Genomic DNA, 24,129 nt, shown 5'->3' with positions numbered 1-24,129 from the left:
AAATTTGTAACGAGAAACGATTCTTTTTGTAAACGACTTCTTAACAAAATACCACACAAGAAAGGAAGTGTAATTCCATATAAATTATGGAAATGACAAAGCCCATCTAATAAATATTTGAAAGGGCGGAGGTGTTTAGATAAGACAGTTGTTCCTAATCCTAAGATTATTAAGATAGGGCTTAGAACAATGACCATGTATTTATCAGTTACGCTAATAACAATAATGCACATTGGGTCATAATATATATATCACACTCTTAATATTCATGAAAATGCAATCATTAAATCAAGGTATGCTTCATTTTTTGAGAACAACTTTCCTTGTAAAAGTGTATTAGAGAAAGGTTTTCAAAAAATATCATACAATACTACTAACAGTATTCATAAAAATGTTGAAGTACCTAAATGCCATAAAAAGGCCGCCCAAGTTGCTAAGTCATCCAATCTTTGATTATCTAACTTATATATTTAAAAATAAACCTCAAACATTCAAGGAAGCAATGAGGACTCCAAAAGCTTCATTTTGGAGAGAAGCTATCAATAGTGAAATTGAATCCATCATGCTAAATGAAAATCATACATGGAAGTTAGTGGATCTTTCACTAGGTAATGAGTATTTAGGCTACAAATGGATTTTTAAAATGAAATTGAAGGTTGATAGATCAATTGATAAATATAAATTGAAATTAATTTTAAACAAAGAGAAGACCTAGACTTTTTTTATTCATATTCATCAATCATAAGAACAATTTTCATTGGAGTGGTAATTGCAATCATTGTATTACATAATCTTGAAATTCATCAAATGAATGCCAAGATAGCCTTCCTAAACATTGAAATACAAGCAAAGATTTATATGGAACAACATGAAGAAGGGCTATTGCGCTCAGACAAGACAAAAAAGTGTGTAAGCTTGTCAAATCCTTGTATGGATTAGGCAAGCAACAAAGTAATAGAATGAGAAGTTTGACAATACTACATTGTCAAATGGCTCCAAGATCAATGACTGTGATAAATTATTCAACACATCAACCAGTTTTGTAATAGTATGTATCGATGAGGATGATATGCCAATTTTAGGTAGCAATAATGATGTCATTAAAGCTACCCAAGAAAATGTCGACCAAGCATTTTTGATATGAAAGATGTGCCTATAGAAAATGTTATATTAGAAACTAAAATCTCTAAGATGTCTAATGGACTAGCATTATCTCAATCACACTATAGAAAAACATGCTTAGGAAATTTAATAAATATGAAGATAGTCTAATAAAAACACTAGCAAACTTAAATCTACACTGAGTTAAAAATATTGGTCAAACAATATCTTCATTAGAATATTCATGCACCATCGATAGTGTAATGTATAGCTTTACACACTCAAACATAACATACAAAGTAAATAAATTGAACAGATTTATAAAACAATCCAGGAAAAGTTCATTAGAAGGCAATAACCAAGGTTCTTATATACCTAACGTACACTCTATATTATGGATTATGCTACACAATCTATTCAATTGCACTTGAAAGGTTTAGTGATGCAAATTAGATATCCGATGTAAAGGATACCAGATCCACCAATGAATATTTACTCACAATAGGAGGTAGGATTGTATCGTGGAAGTCTTAAAAACAAATGTGTATTGCCAAATCTACAATGAAATAAGAATTTATAGCTTTAGATGAAATAGAAGTAGATTGACTTCATTATTTCCTAGAGGACATACCCTACTATCCATAACTTGTGCTAGCAATAAGAATACATTGTAAATAGCATATACAATGATAAGTCTAAACATATATATCAAGTACACAGTACTTTTAAGTGGTTAATTTCAAATGGAATAATTTTCATTAATTATATCAAATCAAAGAACAACCTAGCAAATACACTTACTAAAAGCTTGTCAAGAGATCAAGTTAACTACTTATCAAGAGGAATGAGATTAAAGCCTATGATTAAAGAACCTTCATTTAATGATAACCCAACCTAGTTGACTAGAAATCCTAAGATCTAGATTCAAAGGGACAAATAAGTCATGAATGACAAAATGAACCTCTAGAGGGATACTCTCTACTAGTTGCTCCTATCATGAAGTAGTGCTAATAAATCTTATAACTTGGACCAATGTGGTATTGACTAAAAACCGTTAACAGGAATCAACTGTATGAATGCGAAAAGGTTGTTTCTGTGAAAATTTTTAAGATTGAAATTCTCTAGAACACTCATGAAACCAGAAGTTGTTTAGGGCCAAAATAAATACAACTAGAGAATAAAAGATGTCCAAAAGTGGAGTTGCAAAAAACCTATTTATTGTCTTGGCTTACATGAATGGCTAAATGGTTTAAGATATCGCATTCATTTGTTAGCTAATAAATCCAATAAAATCAAACTAAGAATGGTTCAAAATCACAATCTACCTTATCTTGATGCAATTTATCTCTATAGTACTCTCTCAAGTGTGAGCATTTTATTGGCATATGACAAGATAATTTCTATTCATGTGGGGGATTGTAAAAAAATGGGTTACAAAAATAACAAAAAAAACAATTTTGAGCAAAAATTTAAACAAGCGTTATAGACATTTTAAGATGGATTAACATTGAAATACATTCACAAGTAGATGAACATAATATATTTACATGCTTAAAAATTAATTTATGCATAAATAAGAAATTAAACTCAAAGTAACCTATTTGACCGTAGGAAATGTGGAGATAAGAATGAAGATAACAAGGGTAATCAACATATGACCGACCTATTTGATCATAGGAAATGTAGTGATAAAATTGAAAATAAAAAGGGTAAACCAGAAGATGGTTTTATAAGCATTGAGTTGATTTATAGGCATCTATAAAGCTTGGATTTGGATTTGAGCCCACATACCTGTAGGCCAACCAGGAAGCTGATTGCATTTTGCATCTTCCATACATCCTAGCCTTGATTAACCCATTGCTCATGAGTTTTATTACGTTCTAGTGATTTATTTATTAAAAGATATCCATATATTTTTATTTAGACAACATTTCAGATTAAGTAGTTTAAACACAGGAAAACTCCATTCAGTTGTCCATGAAAAAAAACCTTCTGCTACACATCAACATGACAGTGGTTGTTGGAAACCGAAAGTTTACCTTCTGACCCAGTCAGGGAAAGTAAGAAACTCCAAGAATAGTCTAGCACATCTTGGCAGTGTCTTTGATTTTCATTTTCAACCTCCCAAAAGATGTGGTACATGAGTAAGGTTATAATCACTGAGATAAGATTATTCTTAGTAGTTCTGAACTACAACTAAATACTTCTTCTAGAGAGACCTTTGCCCCTCACAGTGAAATTGAATTGTGGATCCTCCAAACTAGAGATCCATGCCTATGTAGAAAAGGAACAATAGACTATCCACAAATTAAAAACATTAGAATTCCATCAGGGTGCCTTCATACACCACAACAAATCCTGAATTTAGATGTCACTTTGTTATTGTTCAGGAAACTGACAGGCAGATGAAAATTTGGGTACCAGTGAAAAGTCAGAGACATGTGGTGAGACTACTTCTGCTGTTGAAAGCTCAGGCGGTAGATTGGCAAGAATGATTATGCTGCTCCTGGGAATAGAAACCTGCAAAAGTGAACAGATGAAGAAAACAATTAGTCTAGAATTAAGTAGACCACAATGTAAATGATTTTAATACACATCATGCCATTTTAAAAGCTTGTGTATATGAAGCACATGCACCTTCAATTAGAACTGGTGCTTGTAGGGAAGGAACTGGAGCTAGTTAAAAGAAAATTTGACAAAGAAAACAAAAAAGGAGAATGGAAGATTTTAGTTGAGAAGGAAAGCAACCAAGGCATGCAGCCCTAACTTAGCTCAATACAATTAACCAGTAATGTATATGTGCAAAACATAGTGGGGGTCTTCATCCAGTCCACTGCTAGGTCTGAAACCCATGAAACACAAACAGGTTGAGGCTCAACTAGTTCTGAAATGAGCATGAAAGATAGCATAGGAAACTTAAGAGAAATATCCCCATCAAATTTGACGCAACAATGCTGGAGATGGTTTTAACAGAACTTCGATATCTCACTCATGTGAGCAGTCTGCATATCAAGACATGACTATGACGATTTCCAAACTAAAAATCACCCCACATGTTAAGGAACAGAAATTTGGGCAAGAAACATTCATGCAAAATGCATACTCTCCTCTGCTATGCAGAAAAAGCATCAGTCAAGGCAACCTGTGTCATTGGACTTGGCTGCCCTGAGAATCAAAACCTAAATATTGCTAAAGCAAGCATCAGAACTACATACTCAATGTTCAATGATACTAGATGACCATAAAAATTTGAATGTTTGTGACAACACAGTTTTTAAAATAGAAGCATTGCACAGGATCCCTCTCCCATCTCTGTTCCCTCTATTGTGATCGTGTCAGTATTTTAGCACCATCATTTGCTCAAAGGCTAATGTTTTGCAGAAGGGGTTTGTCTTCTAGATTAAGCAGAAACAATAGCCGCCTTATGCCCCATTTCAACACCTTTTCTAGGTTTATACATATAAAAAACAGAACAAAAAATAATAACAGCCTTACATCATATTGGTCTCTGTTCATTAGAAACCCACAATGATGCATCCAAAGCTGCAGGTTTACACTTATAAAACTTCCCACTACAACGAATCTCATAGCATAAAACTTATAAACTTCAACAAAAAAAAAAAAAAAAAATGAAGAAGAAGAAGAAAAGCAACAACATCTAAACATTATTATTTTGAATGGCAAAGAAACTCAGTTGCTACATTTTAACCACAACAGATGGTAAAGAACTGCAGAACTTGCAGAACGAAAACAGCAGTGATGTTCAGACAACTCGTTTTGAAAATCAAAAAGTAACAAATGAGAGGTTGAATACACTTCAAATATTTAGAGGGTATTATTTTTGTCAACTTGATTGGGATGAAATGAAGAAACCCTGTCCAAATTAGCACAAAAACCTTCTGACTGATGTCAATACAATTATAACATGGAGCAAGAAATCCAATGATAATAATAATAAAATAAATAAATAAACAAAAACAGTACTAAGGGGCACAAACAACACTTTGGATGAATATCTAGTCATGTGAAAAAACAGGCTCAGTTGAGAGGAGAGGGTTTTGTTCAGTATTGCAATGATAGGAAACTTCATCACCCATCTTTCTATGCAGAGCTGAGAAGGGAGGGGGACTAAACCATCAGTTTTTCTTTTCTTTTTCAATTTTCCTCTCGGTATGATAGAAGTTATCCCAGACCAACCATCCCAATGTGACATACAAAACAAAAAATAAAAATAAAAATAAACAAAAAGAGGAAGAAGAATAAAGAAGAAGAAAAATTCACCAAGGATAAACTCATTATCATATAATAACTCTAGCAAGCTTGCCTATTGTCTCAGATAGCCTATTTGCTGCAGTATGAGTGGCAATCATAGGATAAAAACTTCTGAAGGATCACTGCAACATACTATTAGAGTTGTTGCCCATGTCAGCTTAATATATATTGTTGCCCCACCATTACTCAACAGTTTAAGCTTTTTGGGTGAAATTGGTAGCTTAACAAGTGTCCAAGCTTGTTTTATAGGAGGTCATGAATTCATACCTTACCACTTATTTATTTCCTCCTTTTATTAAGCTCACATACAAGCCCAAAGAAGAGATCTGGAATATGACAGAGATTGTAACAAGAGATCTAGGATGGGGTTGAGAAACAGGTTTCCTTACAAGGTCTCTTTCCTGCAAAATATGAAAAAATTCAAAATGCCAATAAGCCTATCTAGGTCCAATCAATGATGAAGCAATGGAACTAGCATGCAAAATGGTCTTTCCCAATAAAAACAGAAAGAGAGAGTACAAGAAGAAACATAGTAAATAGAAGGCAAGCCTCTCCATCCATCCCTCTTCCGTGCCTGTGAAGCCACAACATGAGGAATCTCTGAGTGGCAATAAAGGAAGAGAAGCAAATAAAAATACTTATCAAGTAAATACTCCTTCACAAAAAAGAAAAAGGGAAAAAAGAACTCCATTTCATAAAATAGAACAAGCCATGTGGTAAGCCACAAAAGTAGGCACTAATCTAAGAATAAAGCAGTAGCCACCTCAACATTGTAGGAGTCTTTCAGCCCTTAAGAAAAAGACAATCTTGATTGAGTAGCTTAATCTAGAAAATGACGATTAATTACTCCATTTAGTTATTTTTTCAACAATTTGATGCACACAGTAGTAAGAAAAGAACAGTAAACTCTGATGCACCCTAATCTTCATTAGTTAGGAAAAGATTTATCCTACTGAAACCAGGTTTCTCATGCATGGGAATATTTGATAGGAGTGTAACCAAAAAACACCACAAAGTAAACAACCAAATGGAGGACAAAAAAAAAAAGAGAGACATGAAGATGAGTTTCGCATTATTACAATAGTGTACCATTTCTCTCTACCATTTTGCCAACAAATGGCCAAGAGAAGAAACAGTAGTTTGCAGCAGATGTAGATTTCACAACTTAAGCTAGGCAAAATGTCTGTCAAGGGCAAAAAGGCCTGAGCAATGAGCGCCTGAATTTCAAATTAGAATCCAAGAAGCAGGCAATCAGAAAACAGGAGTAAGGCATTCAACATTGCAATTAACTCAGAACCACCTTCCAACTTTCTATCTGATCCTGTTTCACCACTGCACTCTAAAAGTTGAACCTTTTGCTTGAACATTTTAAGGTTTAACATAAATAGACTAATGTTCCAAGTTCACAATGTTGGTGGTTGGCTCCCTGAAATCCTTATCCTTCACTGGGGATCTGTGACTAGATTAGACACCAAGCATGACACACAAAGTCTTTCCACTTTCACTTATATGAAATATAACTTATGACTTCCTAACAAAGAAAGTAATACTAAATTCTAGGATGAAAATAGGGGATGCTTACCAAGTTACTCAATCCTAAGGCAAATGACAAGGATTTCAGCAAAAGAAGATAGATACTAGATAACAAAATCCCTAATTCTCCAAATTTAAGATAAGTTGATTGCCTCGTTTTCTAAAACAGAATGTTGCTTTCAAATAACATGCCATTCATACAATTACCCACCTAATTCAACCCAGAATCCAATTGTATACCCTACCAAAAGCAATAATCGTTTTTCCATGGTTTTATCCATTGCAGCAAACATGAGCAAAAATAAATTAACTCTTCTTTATCTACTTACAAAATAATAGTCATTTTCTTTGGTTCCCTTCATACAAACTCTCACCAATGCCTTGCCAAGAAAAAGTAACAGAACTTTCTCAAGCCACAAACTCAAACGCAATATGTAACAATGAAAAATTACTCAGTGAGATTTAGAAGATCTCAAATCAGAATCAGAATCCAGTTCCCACCAAGCACAACTGTCTTTCTCCTGCATAAAATTATCATCTTTCCCATAAGCACCTTCTATGATTTCCCTATCGTCAATCTCAAAATCAACCTCACCATCCGAACCATACTCTTTTTTCTCCATTTCTGGATTGTATGTCCACTCCAACCTCTTTAAAATATCGCGGTCCTTCCACCTCCCCACAACTGAAGCACCCTCCTTCTTTGCCTTACCCAACATGACTTCCTTCCATGAAAATCCAGCATCCGCTGTCCTCTTCAAAACCCCATCATTGCTATCTCCAACAACAACAGTCTTGAGACATCTCAACTTCGCCTCCCTCAAAACATCCACAAAATCGGAATCATCGGATACAAGGACTACACACCCAACCCTCCTCTTATCCATCATATCCACAATGTGGTTCCTCAATGCAGTATCGGCAGCCTGCGGCTTATCCGAAACCATCCTAACCCAATACCCAGCTCGTTTCAACTCGTCCCCTAAACCATACCCAACTTTCGGCGTCAAAACGTCCCTCGCTGCATTCCTATATTTGTCCATCTTCATCGCAAATTTACCCACCAACTTCACCCTCCTTTTTCCTCTAGCTGACTCAATCTGGTTCAACCTTTTTGCCTGCTCACGCTCATGAATTTGCTTAAAATGATTGATAAGCTTCTCATTATTGTAAAATCTCCTCCCACATACGCGACATAGATAGGGTTCAACACGTGCAACCACACCCCTATTCTCCAAATGATTCAATAGCTTTCTCTCTTTTCTTTGCTCCCTAACTGCAGATGGGACATAGCTGAAGGCATGGCGATTGGCATAGGCAACCATGTAGCGGACTACTCCGAAAGATGAGGCCACCGCCTTCAGTCTAACGGCAGCATCGTACGGTGGATATGAATTTGGGGGTTTGTTGTCTAAATCCCAGAAAATTGCGACATTGAATTGTGATTGGTTCGAGGAATCGTGGTGAAAACTGTTGAATGAACTTAGGGCTTCAAATCTTTTAGATTGAAGTGTATTCAATTTCAAAAGAATCAAAACGCTGCGAAGTCTAAGCATACCTGTGATGGGATGGCCGTGTGGGTTTCGGGATTATGGTTTCATGCTTTCATTCAGAATTTTCCGATTAAGTTCGGAGAAGTAGCATGGGGAGTTCTATTTTCTACCTGATTTTCTTTTATATGCTTTCTTTTTTTCTTTCTGGGGAAAATTCCTCTTTTTCCGTAATTTCAAATACTTTTTTAGAATTATATCTGATTTCTTATTTCAAATCATTATGGATATTTAAAACACCGTCCAAAAAATAATTATAAACAATTATTTTTTAAAACATTTTATAAAAATAATTAAAATGTGTTATAAAAAACATTATATTTTCAAAACAAATTTTAAAAAAAATCATTTACGATCCTAATTTTTTAGGATAGAAGACTATTTTTAAAAGTAATTCCCTAATAAACTCTCATTCTTGTGGTTTCCTTCAACCTCGACTCCCTCATCCACTTAAAATCTTATTTTTTTCGATGCTTCCATATTGGGATTAGTTACTAGTTTTAATTTAATACAAATTTATATTTTTTGGGAATTAATCGGAATGTGTTCATATTTATTAATAGGTTTTTGGTTCACACGTCCTATAGCAGTAAATGTTTGTCAAACAATGATTTTGGGTCTTTATTGGACAACAGGTAGTTTCGATTTTCAAGTTTTGCTCAAAATATTTAATAACTTGATTTATAATAATGGGATAAATTTTTTATTTGTTTCTTTGTATGCTTGATTCTTATTTGTGGGTGCAGTTGCTAAATCAGTTAAATTTCCCCTTCATGCTCCTATTTCAACTCTTATACATGCTGCTACTATGGTATGGTAGCAGCGGAAATATTTCTTATAACTCGCCTTTTTCCTTTCTTTATAGTCATACCTTACATAATGAAAACAAATTATGATATGAAGAATTTCATTAATAAAATTTGAAAAAAAAAATCAATTGGTTCATACCTTTCTATATGAAAACAAATTCAAATAAAAATAATTTATTTAGTTATATTCAATTCCTTGAGAGAAAATAAAAAATGATAAAAGAAAAAGATAAAATAAATTTAAAATCAATAAATTATATTTATTTATTTCTTTAAATCCATTTCATTTCTTTTTACTTTACTATATAAATATCAAATAATTTGAATATACGTAGTTTTAATTAAGAAGTCAAACTGGAATCAATGGATTTAACGAATGTGTTACACATCCCAACCAAAGCTTAAAAAGAGTTGAGTCAAAATAACACATTAGAAAAAAAAAAAAATCCACAAACCAAATCAATGCATTTCAATCACTTGGTTATTCATGTGATCTAAGATTTTTTATTTATATTTTTTCGTAAAATCGTAACTATAATTTTGAATTTTCTTTAGATATATCAATTGTAGTTTTAAGTTTAAATTTAAAATTATAGTAATTAATTATAATTTTTATTATTTTAAAAAATACTTAAAAGCATAGTTATTATTTACAATATTATCACATGGAAACTTACGTGGATATGACGCATTAGTTTAAAAAATATTTTGATAGAAGGTTTCCGAAAGGTAGAAGAATGCCTTCTAGATGAGAGTTGTATTTTTACCCTTACGTGAGGAACTAAACTAGCTTGTTAAGAATGATGTTTGGGAATTAATCTAAAGATTTTAAATAGTGGATGTGATTGGAACCAAGTGATGCTCAAGACTAAGATGAATGAAAATGGAGTCAATACCAATAAAAAATGCAACAGGAGGATGTAGACTTTGATGAGACATTCGATCTGATCCAAGGTTAGACTTTATTAGGATTCTCCTAACCATTTTGAATATCATATTGAAAAGGAATGAAAACTTTTGATGGATACAAAGTATGCACACTACTCACTTCTCTTAACTTCATAATAGGCAAGGGTCTCGCGTGCTTAGGGCCCAAACCCATTCGGGTGACTCGGACCAAAAACCCCCACATAAAATAAATAAAAAAAATTAAAAAATGCCAAAAACTTCTTGATCATCAACTTTGATACAAAGTAGGTTTAATAATTTATAAATCAAATTTTATGAATTTCAATTTAAAATGAAGTTATGCCTAACAAAAATCCACATCTCCCAATAGTTTGGGCCAAAAATCAAAATTTTGATGGACAGTGGGGACTAGGGCTTATGCCCAAGAAGCCTAACGCAATTCCGTCCGACAGGGGTTCATCAAAACCGCAATGGCAATAGAGAACATAACGCTGACATGTGGTTGAAGACAGCTCCGTCATTGACCGTGACCCTAGCCAGCTCAATCCACGTGGTCCCTCGTCTTCTCTTCAAAACCCCAATAAACGAATTGCTGAATTTGAAGATCACAGCCACAACCAGGTCGATCAATCGATAGTATAGGGAGATATCAAAGTGATAGATCAAATCGGAAATGGGTCTGTGATATGGGAGAGTGCTACTAATAGTAAAAATGAAAGGCGTCTTTTCGGCGCCAGGAGATTACATCCACTTCAAGTCTCAGGTCCCTCTTCACAAGATCCCCGTACGTCTCTCTCGATTTCCCTTGTGATTTTTCCCCATTTTTCTTGATTTTATTTTATTTGTGGGTTTCACTCTGCTTGTTTTGCTTCTGGGGTTGTCTTTGTTTGGCTATAGTCTCTCCGTTTCAATCACGAGTTCCAATTTTATACGCTGAATTTCGATTTCTGGTCTAAATTATGTGAATTTGGATATGGGTTATAGTTGATTAAGTTGGTTTGCTTGGGCCTTGGTTTCTATGTTCTGAGTCAATTTTATGGTTTCTGATAGGCATGGATTTGTATTTGTTGGACCATTTTTGTAGAGTTCTGAATTTTTTTAATCAAAATTATTCAATTTTGATGTGGTTGCGTTTAAATTCAAGCTTCAATACCCTATTTTGCACATTTGGGATCTGGTTGAAATATAATTTTTCAGTCTTCTAGACAATTCTTAGATTCAAGTCACTGTCCTTGGCTTGGCATTACTTTTATGTATCTTACTCGTATGTTGACTTGGGTTTATTTAACTTTCTTAATCATTTTGATGAAACTAAGGTGGTTATGTTCTAGAAAAATAGTAACTTCTTTAGCATGCTTGGCTTCTCATGGGTCAAATGCAACTTTTATTTCCATAACTTCATTGTCAGGAATTATGATTTTACTTGTTGCACAATTTATGTGGTTGTTGGATGTTTTCTTGCTACAAATGGGAAGCACTAATAATTTTTTGTTTGAATCATTTCAATTTTTGGGATTGGAACTTTATTTTTTGTTGTATACTTGATACGGTTGTGGATTATTCTTGCTACAAGTGGGAAATGGTAATAATATTAGTCCTGGTTGTTGATGTACCAGAAAGGCTAATGAATATCTGCCACAAACTTCTTATTCCTCACAGCAGTTTGGTCATATATGAATTGGGTTTACTGTCTTTCATACAAAATTTTATTTGAAATGCCTGTCATGAAGGAGCTTTCTATAAACTTTGGGCATGATTCTGATTTTTTTTTTAACCGAGCTATTAGGTAACCCACAAATCACGAGGGGTTATGGGGTTTTGATTGGTTGATACTAGAGAAGTGACTTGGTTTTGAATTTGTTGGAGGGGAATTTTCTTTTCTTTGTACACTGTGTGTACCAGAAGGTTCACTTCTGCTTGAACAATTGAGTGACTAATGTTGTGTTTTAATTAGGAGTCTTTATTTTTCTTGTAGATTGGCACAAAGCAGTGGCGGTATTATGATTTTGGTCCAAAAGTGGTCCCTCCACTTATTTGTCTTCCTGGGACAGCAGGAACTGCAGATGTCTATTACAAACAGATAATGTCATTGTCCATAAAGGTAGTGTGTTTGATGTTATACTTTTCTCTTCTTTTCTGTTTTATAAATAATGTTGACTACATTTGATCTTCATTTTTCTTCTCCCTGAAGAAATCTTAGGGAATCTGCATTATGATTCTTATTTTTCACGTCTATCTAAAAGAACTAGCAAAAAAAGGAACCGTCCACTTTGCAATTTTCTGTTCCCCTTCCTGACTTTCATTTTTGTTTTAAAGGGGAACATTTTATATCAATATAGTTATTGAGGTTTTATAAACTAAATACTTAATTTCTTTCTTGCATTACAACCTAATATTCCTTCTCCCCTTAGCAGGTCTTTGACAAAACTCTCACCCTCCCTGACCCCAAAGAAAGTGTGTGCTTGTGTTCCAGTTCTTGTCCACTATATGGCCTTTTGGGATCCTCCAAATGGAGAATATTGCTTTGGAACCTCTCCATCCCTATTAGTTATATTGCTAGGCATTATGAACGTGGAGATTTACAGGGGTTGGAGATTGGTGGAGATGAAGTTAGTATGGTTATACTATCTCCATCTAAGGTGTAAATCATGGTGCTTTGGATTTCTCCACCATTCTTCTATAAGATTAGACTCCAAAAGTTATTTATAAGAGGTAAGCCATGATGGGTGAGAGGCCTCTAACTAGCTCCACACCTAAAGTGGTCAAATATTTTGTAATTTTTTCTCCTTAAATTTGAATAAGCATGCAATCATGTAATCATGTAATCATGACAGAGTGCAATAGACACATCTATAACTGAATACTTTGTTAATGATGCTAGCAGAGGAATAAGAATTCATTCAAAGTGAGGACAGTAGGAAAAGTTAATAATCAGTATCATCACAGTTACAACATCATGTTCAAATAATTACATTAATTATATGTTATTATTAAACTATTTATATACTTTACGATGTCTCTTATTGAAAAGGGTGGGGAAGGGTTGGGGGAGGAAATGGAAAAAACAAATTGCATCTGGAAATCTACTTAATAGCTATATATATATATACTATGGTAAAGCAGGAAAAAAGATTTAAGTATTCACAAGCCTAGGAAATGGAAAAAAAAAGAAGAAGAAGAAGAAGAAAAAGGAGATGATAAACATGAAGAATTGAAGAGAGATAGAACCATAGGGTCTTAAATAAAAACAAAAGGTGATGAGGCAGTTTATTTGTAATATGGAAAACTGTAGAACACCTGCTTGGGCAGGCAAAGAAAGAAATTAAGGTGGGACATTTTGACTAGTTATTTATTGAATTTACATGGTAAGGTACCATATTATTCTAGCATATGTTAATTTTTCAGATGCCTTTTATAGGGTTGCTGTGTTTGCATTTGAGAGAGTACCCCAAGCACCTTATTCTCTACCCCAAGGTTTTGATTTTGTGAGATAAAATATAATCCTGGAAGGCACTTTCAAGATTTAGGATGATCTATTCTTAGGGTAGGGCTACCCCGTGTACTTGATAATAATTATTTGGGGTGTTACTGTACTTTTTATTTGTGACAGATCATGTAAGACATCTCTTTGAATGAGTAAATTAAGCAATTTGTGATTTTTTGTTTCAGGGTTACCGGGTGATCTCTGTTGATATTCCTCGCGTATGGAACCATCATGAGTGGATTCAAGCATTTGAAAAGTTTTTGGATGCTATTGATGTGCACCATGTAAGAATTTCATTTGCTTCTTGTAGATCCGTCATACCTTACGTTTTCTTTAGGATTTAGTTTTCATCAACCTTGATGCTTCCTATGACTGAAGTTCCTGGGCCATTTGATTCTTGAAAGAAGTGTTGCAAGTGATCATGTTACAATTACATCATTTCTCCAACTATCATAAGAACCGATAATCATCTCTAATATGAAAGTTGTTTTCTCATGGTTAATTATCGCTGTTTTTCATCTTCACTGTTGTCAACTTATGTGAAATAGAAGATCCTGGAAATATATTAACACCAGATTGAAGATCATATGGGACTTATCTTAAAAAAGATGGATTTTTATTTGAAATGAGGTTCACTGAAAACCATATATAAACTAATATAAGATGGATTTTCCACGATAAAGAAAACACTGATTTGTTAGGTTGTGAGCAGTGAGCTTTGAACCAATTTCAGTTCACAAAATTGAAGATTTTCAATTCGTGGAGTTTAAGATGGATGACTCATGATTCACTAGCTTTAACTGTAGAACTAGAAACACCATGAATATGAATCAATGAGACTGGGATGTAGAGCATACTTGATCCATGCTTTTTGATAAATTTTCTGCAAGGAAAAAATAACTGTACCAGCCTGTGGGCTTGCATTTGGTAATTGTTTGTGCAATGTGAGCCTAGATGAGCATAAACGAAGAAAATGGTGCAGCATTTGGTTTGCAAGACTGAAACATCTTTATGCTGGATTTAGCAAAAAATGTGTTTTTTTTCACAGTAAGTGTAGATTCCTGATCATATTTTCTAAGTGAGATGTACGTAAAAGGTTCATGTATTTCTTGCAAATATTTGTTCTAGTTAGAATGATAAATCTATATTCAACAGATACATCTTTATGGCACATCCCTTGGAGGCTTCCTGGCACAACTTTTTGCTCAGCATCGTCCAAGACGGGTTAGGTCGTTGATTCTCTCAAATTCATTTTTGGAGACACGCAGTTTCTCATCTGCAATGCCATGGGCCCCTATGTATGTTGTATTTTTAGATAATGAATATATGTTGAATATGACCTCCAATATTTGCTAATTGTTTTAATGACATCATTAATTGCTTGCCAATATGGTTTATTGTTTCTCCTCTGCAATACCATGGGCGTATGTTGTATTTTTAGATAATGAATATAAGCCGAAGATGACCAAATTGCTTGCCAATATTTTTTGTTGGTTTAATCACATATTGGATTGTAATTTTTTTCTCCCATCAGTAGTATTGTATCTTTCACTGGATTTTTTGCTGTTGAAAGGACTAAATTTATTTGTTCCATTTGCAAAAGATCATGTGCATGATTTTTTTTTTTTCCTGTTAAAAAATGTACATAAACATAAATGTATTCTATCATGATCTAAAATGAAATTCAGTCAGAAACTCATCGCAAGTCTATTACAGCAAATTATGTGAAGAAATATTTTGTTTGGATTCTTATATGAGATATCTAGTAAACTAAATTTGACTAGTTCTTACCTTATATGGTCAAAGTTTTCAGAGAATTAGTTAAAAATTTGCTTCAAATAGAGAACTTCCAGTGGCCTTAATTTTTTTATTTTTAAAATTGGAAATATGATTACTGTTCTAGTTCTGAATATTCCGGGGTGCCTTATAACCATGGCAGCCTTTGGTCTGCGCGCAGATTTGGTTTATTTTCCAGCAACTATTATATAAATCCCATGTCAGCTTTAAAAAATCGGTATCTGTGTTGAACAAAGTCTATTATTCTGGGGCATTTTTTCTTTCTGTGATTTTTAAGACTTATACAACGAGTATGATATCAAGGAGAGTGTGGAAATATGGGATTATGATTTGTAATTAAGTGCCAAGATTAGAGGGATTGTGTTAGGATACTTTCTATTTTTATGGATGAGATTATCTCTCCTAATTAGTTATTGTTTCCTTAGAGATAGTGATTGTGCATATTATATGGCTTAGATTAGGAATCCCACTTGTATATATATAGGTCACTTTGTATTCAGTTTTGACACAAAAAAAAAAAAATATTTTCTTCATGGTATCAGAGCATTCAGATCTGAACCACGTATAAAAAAATAAAAAAATCATCTTTTTCCATGGAGAGCAGAACGGAAGGATAAAACTCGGAGGTGGCGTCCAGACCTGAAGCAGTTCACTCCGGCAGTGCCAGCACCACAGACGGCATCATTCTTCCCATAACAGGTCATAAACTCAATGGGCAGAATTTTATTCAATGGGCTCAGTCTATTCGGATCTTCATCTGCGGGAAAGGTAAGGAAGAATACCTTACGGGAGCCATTGTTCAGCCGAAGGAAGATGATCCAGGATACCGAACCTGGAAGTTGGAAAATAGTATGGTGATGTCTTGGTTAATTAACTCTATGACCAATGACATAGGAGAAAACTTCATGTATTATGGCACAGCAAAGGAGATATGGGATGCAGCTAGAGAGACCTACTCCAACATCGATAATACCTCGGCGATTTTCGAAATCAAGAGTATTCTCCAAGATCTTCGACAAGGAGATTCAACTGTTACCGAATATTTTAATATCCTTACACGGTATTGGCAACAACTCGATATTTATGAAGAATTGGTTTGGAAGTGTCCCAAAGATGGACTCCTATACAAGAAGGTCATTGAAAAGGAACGCATCTACAAATTTTTACTTGGCCTTAATAAGAATTTAGATGAGGTACGTGGAAGAGTTCTAAGTATTAAGCCATTACCTAGTGTTAGGGAAGTTTTTTTTTAAATTCGCAGAGAGGAAAGTAGACAAAAAGTGATGTTGGGAACCCAAAATTCCTCCAAAAATCTTGAGAACTCAGCCCTAGTTGCACGAGGAACCTAATCCAACAACAACAACCACCAAACGAAGAAGAATCGTCCATGGTGCGACCATTGTAGAAAACCTGGACACACGAAAGAGACTTGCTGGCATCTACACGGTAAACCTGCTGATTGGAAACCTTCTCGGCCACAGCAAAACAGAGAAGGTCAGGGTTACACCGCTGTAGCCGAAGAAGACACATCTGGCACTAGCTCAAATCCTAGACCGTTTAGCAAAGAGCAATTGGAGGCACTACAGAAAATGTTCCAACAGACTCTTCAATCAATTGGAACAACTATTGGTACCGCATCTGTAGCCCAGAAAGGTATTTTTTCCCATGCCCTAAATGTTAGACAGGAAAATCACACTACATGGATAGTGGACTCAGGAGCTTCAGATCACATGACTGGGAATCTCATGGTTTTTCATGAATATACTCCTTGCCATAACAATTCCTCTGTTCGAATTGCCGATGGAACCCTTTCTAGGTTATTTGGCACAGGTTCAGTTATTATTTCCAAGGATATTACTCTTCACTCCGTGCTCTATGTTCCAAAATTGGATTGCAACCTATTGTCTATAAGTAGACTAACACAGGATCTTAATTGTGTTACTAAATTCCTTCCTCACATGTGTGAATTTCAGGCCTGGAACTTTGGGAAGAGGATTGGCAATGCTGAGGTGCGTGCTGGACTTTACCTTCTGAGAGCTGAGGAAATTCGAAGGCTACTAATGAAGACTACTTGTGTAATTTCCAACCCTAGTACCAAGACGGATAGTGTTGTTATGTTATGGCACTACCGATTAGGTCACCCAAAATTTTCCTATCTTGAAAAACTATATCCATCATTAATCAATAAAAATTCCAAAAATTTTCATTGCAAAATATGTCAATTGTCCAAACATACTCGCAACTCCTATTCCATTCAACCATACAAACCATCTCATCTTTTTTCCTTGATTCACAGTGATGTTTGGGGGGCCTCTAGAATCAACAACATTATAGGTTCTAGATGGTTTGTCACCTTTGTTGATGACCACACTTGAGTGACTTGGGTATTCCTTATGAAGAAGAAATCAGAAGTGAGGGAAATATTTGAAAACTTCAACAACATGGTTCAGACGCAGTTTCAGGCAAAAATTCAAGTCCTTCGGACAGATAATGATCGAGAATACTATCACAACATTCTTGGGTCATATCTTCTAGAGAATGGCATCGTACATCAAAGCTCGTGCATTGATACTCCACAACAAAACGGAGTTGTAGAAAGGAAAAATAGACATTTGATGGAGGTTGCACGATCCCTCATGATAGCTTCAAACGTGCCTAAACAATTATGGGGTGAAGTTGTACTCACAGCAACCTACTTGATCAACCAAATGCCTTCTAGGATTCTTCAATATAAAACCCCGTGTCAAATCCTCCTCGCTGCATATCCATCTGCTCGAATAATCTCGTCTATCCCAATCAAAGTCTTTGGTTGTACTGCTTTCGTTCACATCCATAAGTCCCAACGTAGTAAACTTGATTCGACAACCACTAAATGCATCTTTCTTGGGTACTCACCAAACCAAAAAGGATACAAGTGCTACTCTCCAACAACCAAGAAATTCTACACTTCCATGGATGTCACTTTCTTCGAAAATCAACCCTTCTACCCCGAAACTGCAATTTAGGGGGAAAACTGGTCCACAGATGAATTCCAATTTTGGGAAACCGAAATCAGCACTACTTCTCCTTTGAGTTCATCACTGCCTCCTCAAACAGATACTACTCTTTCTATCCCCGAAAACAATTCCTTAGATGTCCCTTCTGTCACACCTGAGTCAACTACACAAGGCAGTAAAGAGGTAATAGTTTATTCTAGAAAAAATTTAAAGGAAAAGCCCGAGAAACCTCCTCAAAAGGAGCCCGAGGACAACACTCCACCTGAGCAGAACCAAGAATTGGACCAGGATCCAAGCAACCCAAACTCACAACCAGGTAACACAATTTATGATCTAAATTCCAGTAATGACCTTGATGATCTTGATCAACCCATTGCTTTAAGGAAAGGTGTAAGATCCTGCACTCAGCATCCAATCAGTAATCATGTGTCCTATGGAAAGCTTTCACAGAATTTCCAAGCGTTCATCACTTCTCTTGAAGATGATCGTATCCCATCCAACATCCAAGAAGCACTTCAACAACCTGAATGGAAGACTGCTGTTCAGGAAGAAATACAAGCATTGGAGAAAAATGGGACATGGGAAATCTCAGAATTACCAGAAGGTAAGAGGCCTGTTGGATGCAAGTGGATATTTACCGTGAAGCACAATCCGGATGGAAGTATAAACAGGTTCAAGGCTCGACTAGTAGCTAAAGGATTTACTCAATCCTATGGTATTGATTATGAAGAGACATTTGCACCAGTAGCAAAGCTCAACTCCATCAGAGTGTTATTGTCAGTTGCAGTAAATTTGGACTGGAATCTGCACCAACTTGATGTCAAAAATGCATTTCTCAACGGAGAACTAGAAGAGGAAGTCTACATGAAGATTCCACCTAGTATGGAAACTCCAGAAAATTCAGGAAAAGTGTGCAAACTGAGAAAGTCCCTATACGGTCTAAAACAGTCACCTAGGGCCTGGTTTGATTGACTGACTAGAGTTGTGAAAAAACATGGGTTCATCCAATGTCAAGCAAATCACACACTGTTTATGAAGCACTCTAAGGAAGGTGAAATGACTTTGTTCATTGTCTATGTTGATGATATTATAATTATCGGAGACAATGAAGAAGGGATAGGGAATCTCAAGAAGCTGCTAGCAAGAGAATTTGAAATCAAAGATCTTGGACAACTCAGATACTTTCTTGGCATGGAAGTTGGCAAAACTAAGGAGGGAATTGTGGTCACGCAAAGGAAGTATGTCCTTGATCTACTTCAGGAGACTGGAATGCTAGGTTGTAAGCCAGTGGACACGCCTATGGATCCTATTGGTAAGATTGATAAAGATAATGACAGTCATCCAACTGACAAAGACAGGTACCAGAGGTTAGTAGGAAAGTTGATCTACTTAACTCACACAAGGCCCGATATTGGTTTCGCTGTGAGCATGGTAAGCCGCTACATGAACAATCCCACTGAAAGACACATGAAAGTTGTATACAGAATTTTACAGTACCTTAAAAAGAGCCCGGGTAGAGGACTCTACTTCAAGAAAACCTCAAGTAGGGAAGTTGAGGTATTCACAGATGCTGATTGGGCAGGATCCTTGATAGATCGGAGGTCAACTACTGGGTATTGTTCCTATGTGTGGGGAAACTTGGTGACTTGGAGAAGCAAGAAGCAGTCCATAGTGGCGAGAAGCAGTGTAGAGGCAGAATTCAGGGCAATGGCTCATGGGATATGTTAAGGAATGTGGCTCCAAAGAATACTCAAGGAACTTGGAATTATATCAAACTCCACTATGATAGTTTTGTGTGATAACAAGGCTACCATAAGTATTGCAAAGAATCCAGTTCAACACGACAGAACCAAGCACGTGGAGATAGACCGTCACTTCATCAAGGAGAAACTTGAAGGGGGAACAATCAGACTTATGTATATTCCTTCAAGTCGTCAAACAGCAGACATTCTGACAAAGACACTTCCAAAGGCCACCTACGAAAACATGAAAAGCAAGTTGGGAATGCTAGACATCTACTACCCAACTTGAGGGGGAGTGTGGAAATATAGGATTATGATTTGTAATTAAGTGCCAAGATTAGAGGGATTGTGTTAGGATACTTTCTATTTTTATGGATGAGAGAATCTCTCCTAATTAGTTATTGTTTCCTTAGAGATAGTGATTGTGCATATTATATGGCTTAGATTAGGAATCCCACTTGTATATATATAGGTCACTTTGTATTCAGTTTTGACACAGAAAAAAAAAGAATATTTTCTTCAGGGAGACAATTAATATGGTTGACACACCTGTGTGTGCATGCTTGCTCTATTTTTTTCCCCATCGATTGAACTTCTGTCATTTGATTGACTTGTTAATGCAATATGCTGGTCCCTCTTACACTTGTTTTCTGTTTGTGCTGATTTTTTCCAACCTTCAACAATATGCTATTAATATATTGATCTACTGAAGTTTTATGTTTGCCTACATGTAAACCATTTTAAATGATATACATAAAGTTAAGCTCTTTATTGTCAAACTAACTTGCCTAGTTGTGGTGTTTACCTTCTGCAGTGTCAGTTGGACCCCTTCTTTTTTGCTGAAGAGATATGTCTTAACGGGAATTCCAGATGGCCCCCATGAACCATTTATTGCAGATTCAGTAGACTTTGTTGTTTCCCAGGTAGAACCTTAGATTAAGTTGAATAGCCAAGCCATGTGTTTGTTTTAGATATCTATTTTGCATTCTGAAGCAATAAGCCCCAAAACTGTCTATAAGTGTCAGTTTGGAATTGCACAATTATAAAATGGTTTTTTTTTTCCCTTGTAAATTTGTATTATCACTGTGTTTTTCTCCCTTTTCATTTGTTTTTTTCTCAATAATTAATGTTCCAATAAGGGACTGCTTTCACAGGTTGTTGCATATTTGCTTCTTTTTGTGCATAAAAAAAAAATTGACATTGTTTTAAACCTTGTTCACCATAAAGTGGAAATTCCTTTGATGGTAATGGAAGCCAACCAGAATATGGAACGTGTATAAGTTTTGAACTTGGATTTTGAGTTGGAGCTCAGTCCAAAACTGGAACTTATTCATGTAAGTTTAAAGTTTTAAGGTATTTGGCAACTTTTTAAGAATAGTTTTCAATTGTTTTCAAGAAGAAAATTCTATTTAAGAACTCAAATATAAAAAATAGTTTTCTCAAATTATTGTATTACACATTTATGTACGATAGAAAAGTTTCTGAAGTATTTTCTATATTTGCAATTTTTTAGAATACTGTAAAAAGAAATATGGAAAACATCTTAAACTTGTTCTACAAAACAATCTATTTTCAAAACAAATTCTCAAAAAACTATATTCAGTCAAAAATTTGTCAAACAAGTTTTTTTAAGTTAGAAAACTACTTAAAAGAACAATTTCTAAAACTGGACCTTAATTTTAATCAACTTAATGGGTGCACTCAACTTGTACACTCAGGCATCTTGAGTTACTATCAATTCTGAACTTACATTTCAAGTAGTATGATGGTAGACTACAGTCTAATGTGTGCTTTATCTGAATGACAATATTCTATACGGTGAGATTTTCTTGGATTTATTTTTCCTCTTTTTTCTTCCCTTATGGTCCATTTCCATATGCTTTAGTTATTCCATCTCTCACTTGCTGTTTGTGTTTGTTGTTCCATTAATTTAATTGCAACCTTATTTACCTCATATAAAACCTGTTTATTATCTTTTATGCTGTAACATGCTATTACCATTCAGGTTGAAACACTCTCAAGAGAGGACTTGGCCTCCAGGTTGACCTTGACTGTTGATGCTGCTTCCATTGGACCTCTTCTTCTCTCAGATTCATTCATCACTCTAATGGATGTATGTTATTCCAAACTCAGTCTGATGTGTGTGAATTCTTGAACATCTGGGAAAATCATGCATCTGGAGACTAAATGTTTTGATTTTGGTTCTTATATCTTTTTTTTTTCTTCCTTTTTTGGTCCTAATTGAAATAAAAATAGTACGTTACTTCAGCTTCTGGATTTTAGGAAGATCTTTCTGAAATTTAAATCTTGTTGAAAATTTTATCTCTATTGAATTTGCTCACCAATGTGCCAAATTCTACTTAAACCTTGGGAAATTTTTGAAAAGATGTCCAAAATATAACTAACTAATATTCACTGAATTAGCTTATCAAGTCAACAGAAATTTTATTTGTTGTTCCGAAATGTCTTGAAACTGTCAAACATAATGCCATGTTTCCACATAAGCAACATAGCATTCTTCTGCCCCGATTATATTTGGAATACTGCACCACCCATTGCCTTTTAAGCCTTAAGATTGTTGAAATGAATTTTCACGAGCAACTTGGTTTTTTTTTCTGGAGCATTTTTATCTCTAATACATCAAAAAAGGAAATTAAAAATATTTAGCTGATACCTCTCTTGATCCTTTTGCTATGATTACATGCTCCTCCTTGAAGACAAATGACTACTGTTCAATTCCTCAACAACTCAAAGATCAGCTGAGTGAAAGGTACCCTGGAGCAAGGCGAGCATACTTAAAAACTGGAGGTGATTTCCCATTTCTTTCACGTTCAGATGAAGTAAACCTACATCTTCAGGTAATGCTTATAAGTACTTCAGTTGCTTCTATCCATGTTGTATTAAAGGACTGCTGGCATAAGTGTGTATTTCCTCTACTGATATTTACCATGTGTCAGTTACACCTGAGACGAGTTGGGGTGGAAGCCCGTCCAGATTTGGTCAAGGGTATCTCAAAGGATGGTAGTGGTGGGAGTTCTAGTGAAAAGAATGATGAAAGAGAAGATTCAGATGTTCCTCCTAAGGACAATGGGGGAAGTCCTGAAAGCCCTTCCACTGAAACCCAATTGCCAGAGGCTCCAGAAAGTTCGGGTTCTCATAGCTTAGATGACCAGCTCCTCAGCAATGCAAAGGTTTGCTTCACCAGTCCTGAACATGTGAGGCTTCCCATATCTCATGCATTTTTTGAGAAACAGCAAGACATTGTATCCACAAGGTTTGTCCAACCGGCTTGGGAGATTTTTATTCTTTGTCTGCTTCCTCTCTATGTGGAAACAATGTACATTACTTGGATTTTTTGTTGGAAAAGTAGATGTCTTGTGTAATGTGGAAGATTTGCACATCATTGTTTGTATATTCTTATACAAGCAATTGCTGCAAACCTGGCGTGTCCAGATAATGCTGTTGTTTTGCGTAAGATACAGGGTCTCTCTTTGCCTGTGTTGCACATTTGATATCCAAATCGATTTGTTTAATTGAAAATGGATTCTGTTCACCACATTCTGATTTCTTGCAACTTGCTGCCTCCTCAGTATTTGGGCTCTAACACATCAGGAGTATATATATACATATATATTTTTGGTTGAAATGAGAGTTTCGTTCATATTGCCTTGTTTTCCCGAATATATAATACCTAGTAGGCCAGATTCTCAGCCCAAATGGGCATGGGAAGAAATGATGCGAAAGGAAACATTTGAACTAGTCGCGTAGCACTTACTGGATTGCAAAATGATACCGTCCTCTTGTTTAATTGAAATGGTTGAAAGTACCCAAACTTCAGTCTGCCAAATTTCTTTAATGAGTAGGGATTGATACTGTTAACAGTGATGAAATATGGAATTAATTGATTACCCTGCTAAACCTGTTTAAGTCGGTGGC

General features: G+C 35.2%; 2 protein-coding genes across 11 annotated transcripts; one reads left to right on the top strand and one right to left on the bottom strand.

Annotated features, from left to right (window-relative positions):
* Positions 1–3,118: 3,118 nt before the first annotated feature.
* Positions 3,119–8,601, bottom strand: LOC100261883 (uncharacterized). Of its 10 annotated transcripts, XM_059743396.1 has the most exons (5): positions 8,465–8,599; positions 7,236–8,376; positions 5,893–5,973; positions 5,641–5,774; positions 3,119–3,621 (listed from the first exon to the last, which is right to left on the bottom strand). In XM_059743396.1, the coding sequence occupies exon 2, from the start codon at positions 8,229–8,231 to the stop codon at positions 7,359–7,361; it is 873 nt and encodes a 290-aa protein (XP_059599379.1). In that variant the 5' UTR covers positions 8,232–8,376; positions 8,465–8,599; the 3' UTR covers positions 3,119–3,621; positions 5,641–5,774; positions 5,893–5,973; positions 7,236–7,358. The 10 variants fall into 10 exon arrangements, with proteins under 10 accessions (XP_059599379.1, XP_010662210.2, XP_059599372.1 ...); XM_010663908.3 differs by having other exon boundaries at positions 7,236–8,601; XM_059743389.1 differs by having other exon boundaries at positions 5,646–5,774; positions 7,236–8,601.
* A 1,663-nt stretch (positions 8,602–10,264) lies between these two features.
* On the top strand, positions 10,265–23,751 carry LOC100249980 (uncharacterized). The gene is made up of 8 exons (XM_002267775.5): positions 10,265–10,958; positions 12,150–12,275; positions 13,844–13,942; positions 14,814–14,956; positions 21,008–21,116; positions 22,199–22,306; positions 22,911–23,051; positions 23,151–23,751. Exons 1-8 carry the CDS (start codon positions 10,887–10,889, stop codon positions 23,574–23,576), a joined length of 1,224 nt encoding a protein of 407 aa, XP_002267811.1. The 5' UTR covers positions 10,265–10,886; the 3' UTR covers positions 23,577–23,751.
* Positions 23,752–24,129: the final 378 nt, after the last annotated feature.

This window comes from Vitis vinifera, chromosome 2 (assembly GCF_030704535.1).
Source record: "Vitis vinifera cultivar Pinot Noir 40024 chromosome 2, ASM3070453v1".
Taxonomy (NCBI): domain Eukaryota; kingdom Viridiplantae; phylum Streptophyta; class Magnoliopsida; order Vitales; family Vitaceae; genus Vitis; species Vitis vinifera.
This window is presented reverse-complemented; position numbering and strand designations above follow the sequence as displayed.

Excerpts from the sequence above, each read along its gene's own strand:
- LOC100261883 (XM_010663908.3), bottom strand. The coding sequence starts at position 8,462 with ATGCTTAGACTTCGCAGCGTTTTGATTCTTTTGAAATTGAATACACTT.
- LOC100249980 (XM_002267775.5), top strand. The coding sequence starts at position 10,887 with ATGAAAGGCGTCTTTTCGGCGCCAGGAGATTACATCCACTTCAAGTCT. Across the intron at positions 12,276-13,843 it reads TAATGTCATTGTCCATAAAG|GGTTACCGGGTGATCTCTGT; the intron begins GTAGTGTGTTTG and ends TTTTTGTTTCAG. Across the intron at positions 21,117-22,198 it reads TAGACTTTGTTGTTTCCCAG|GTTGAAACACTCTCAAGAGA; the intron begins GTAGAACCTTAG and ends ATTACCATTCAG.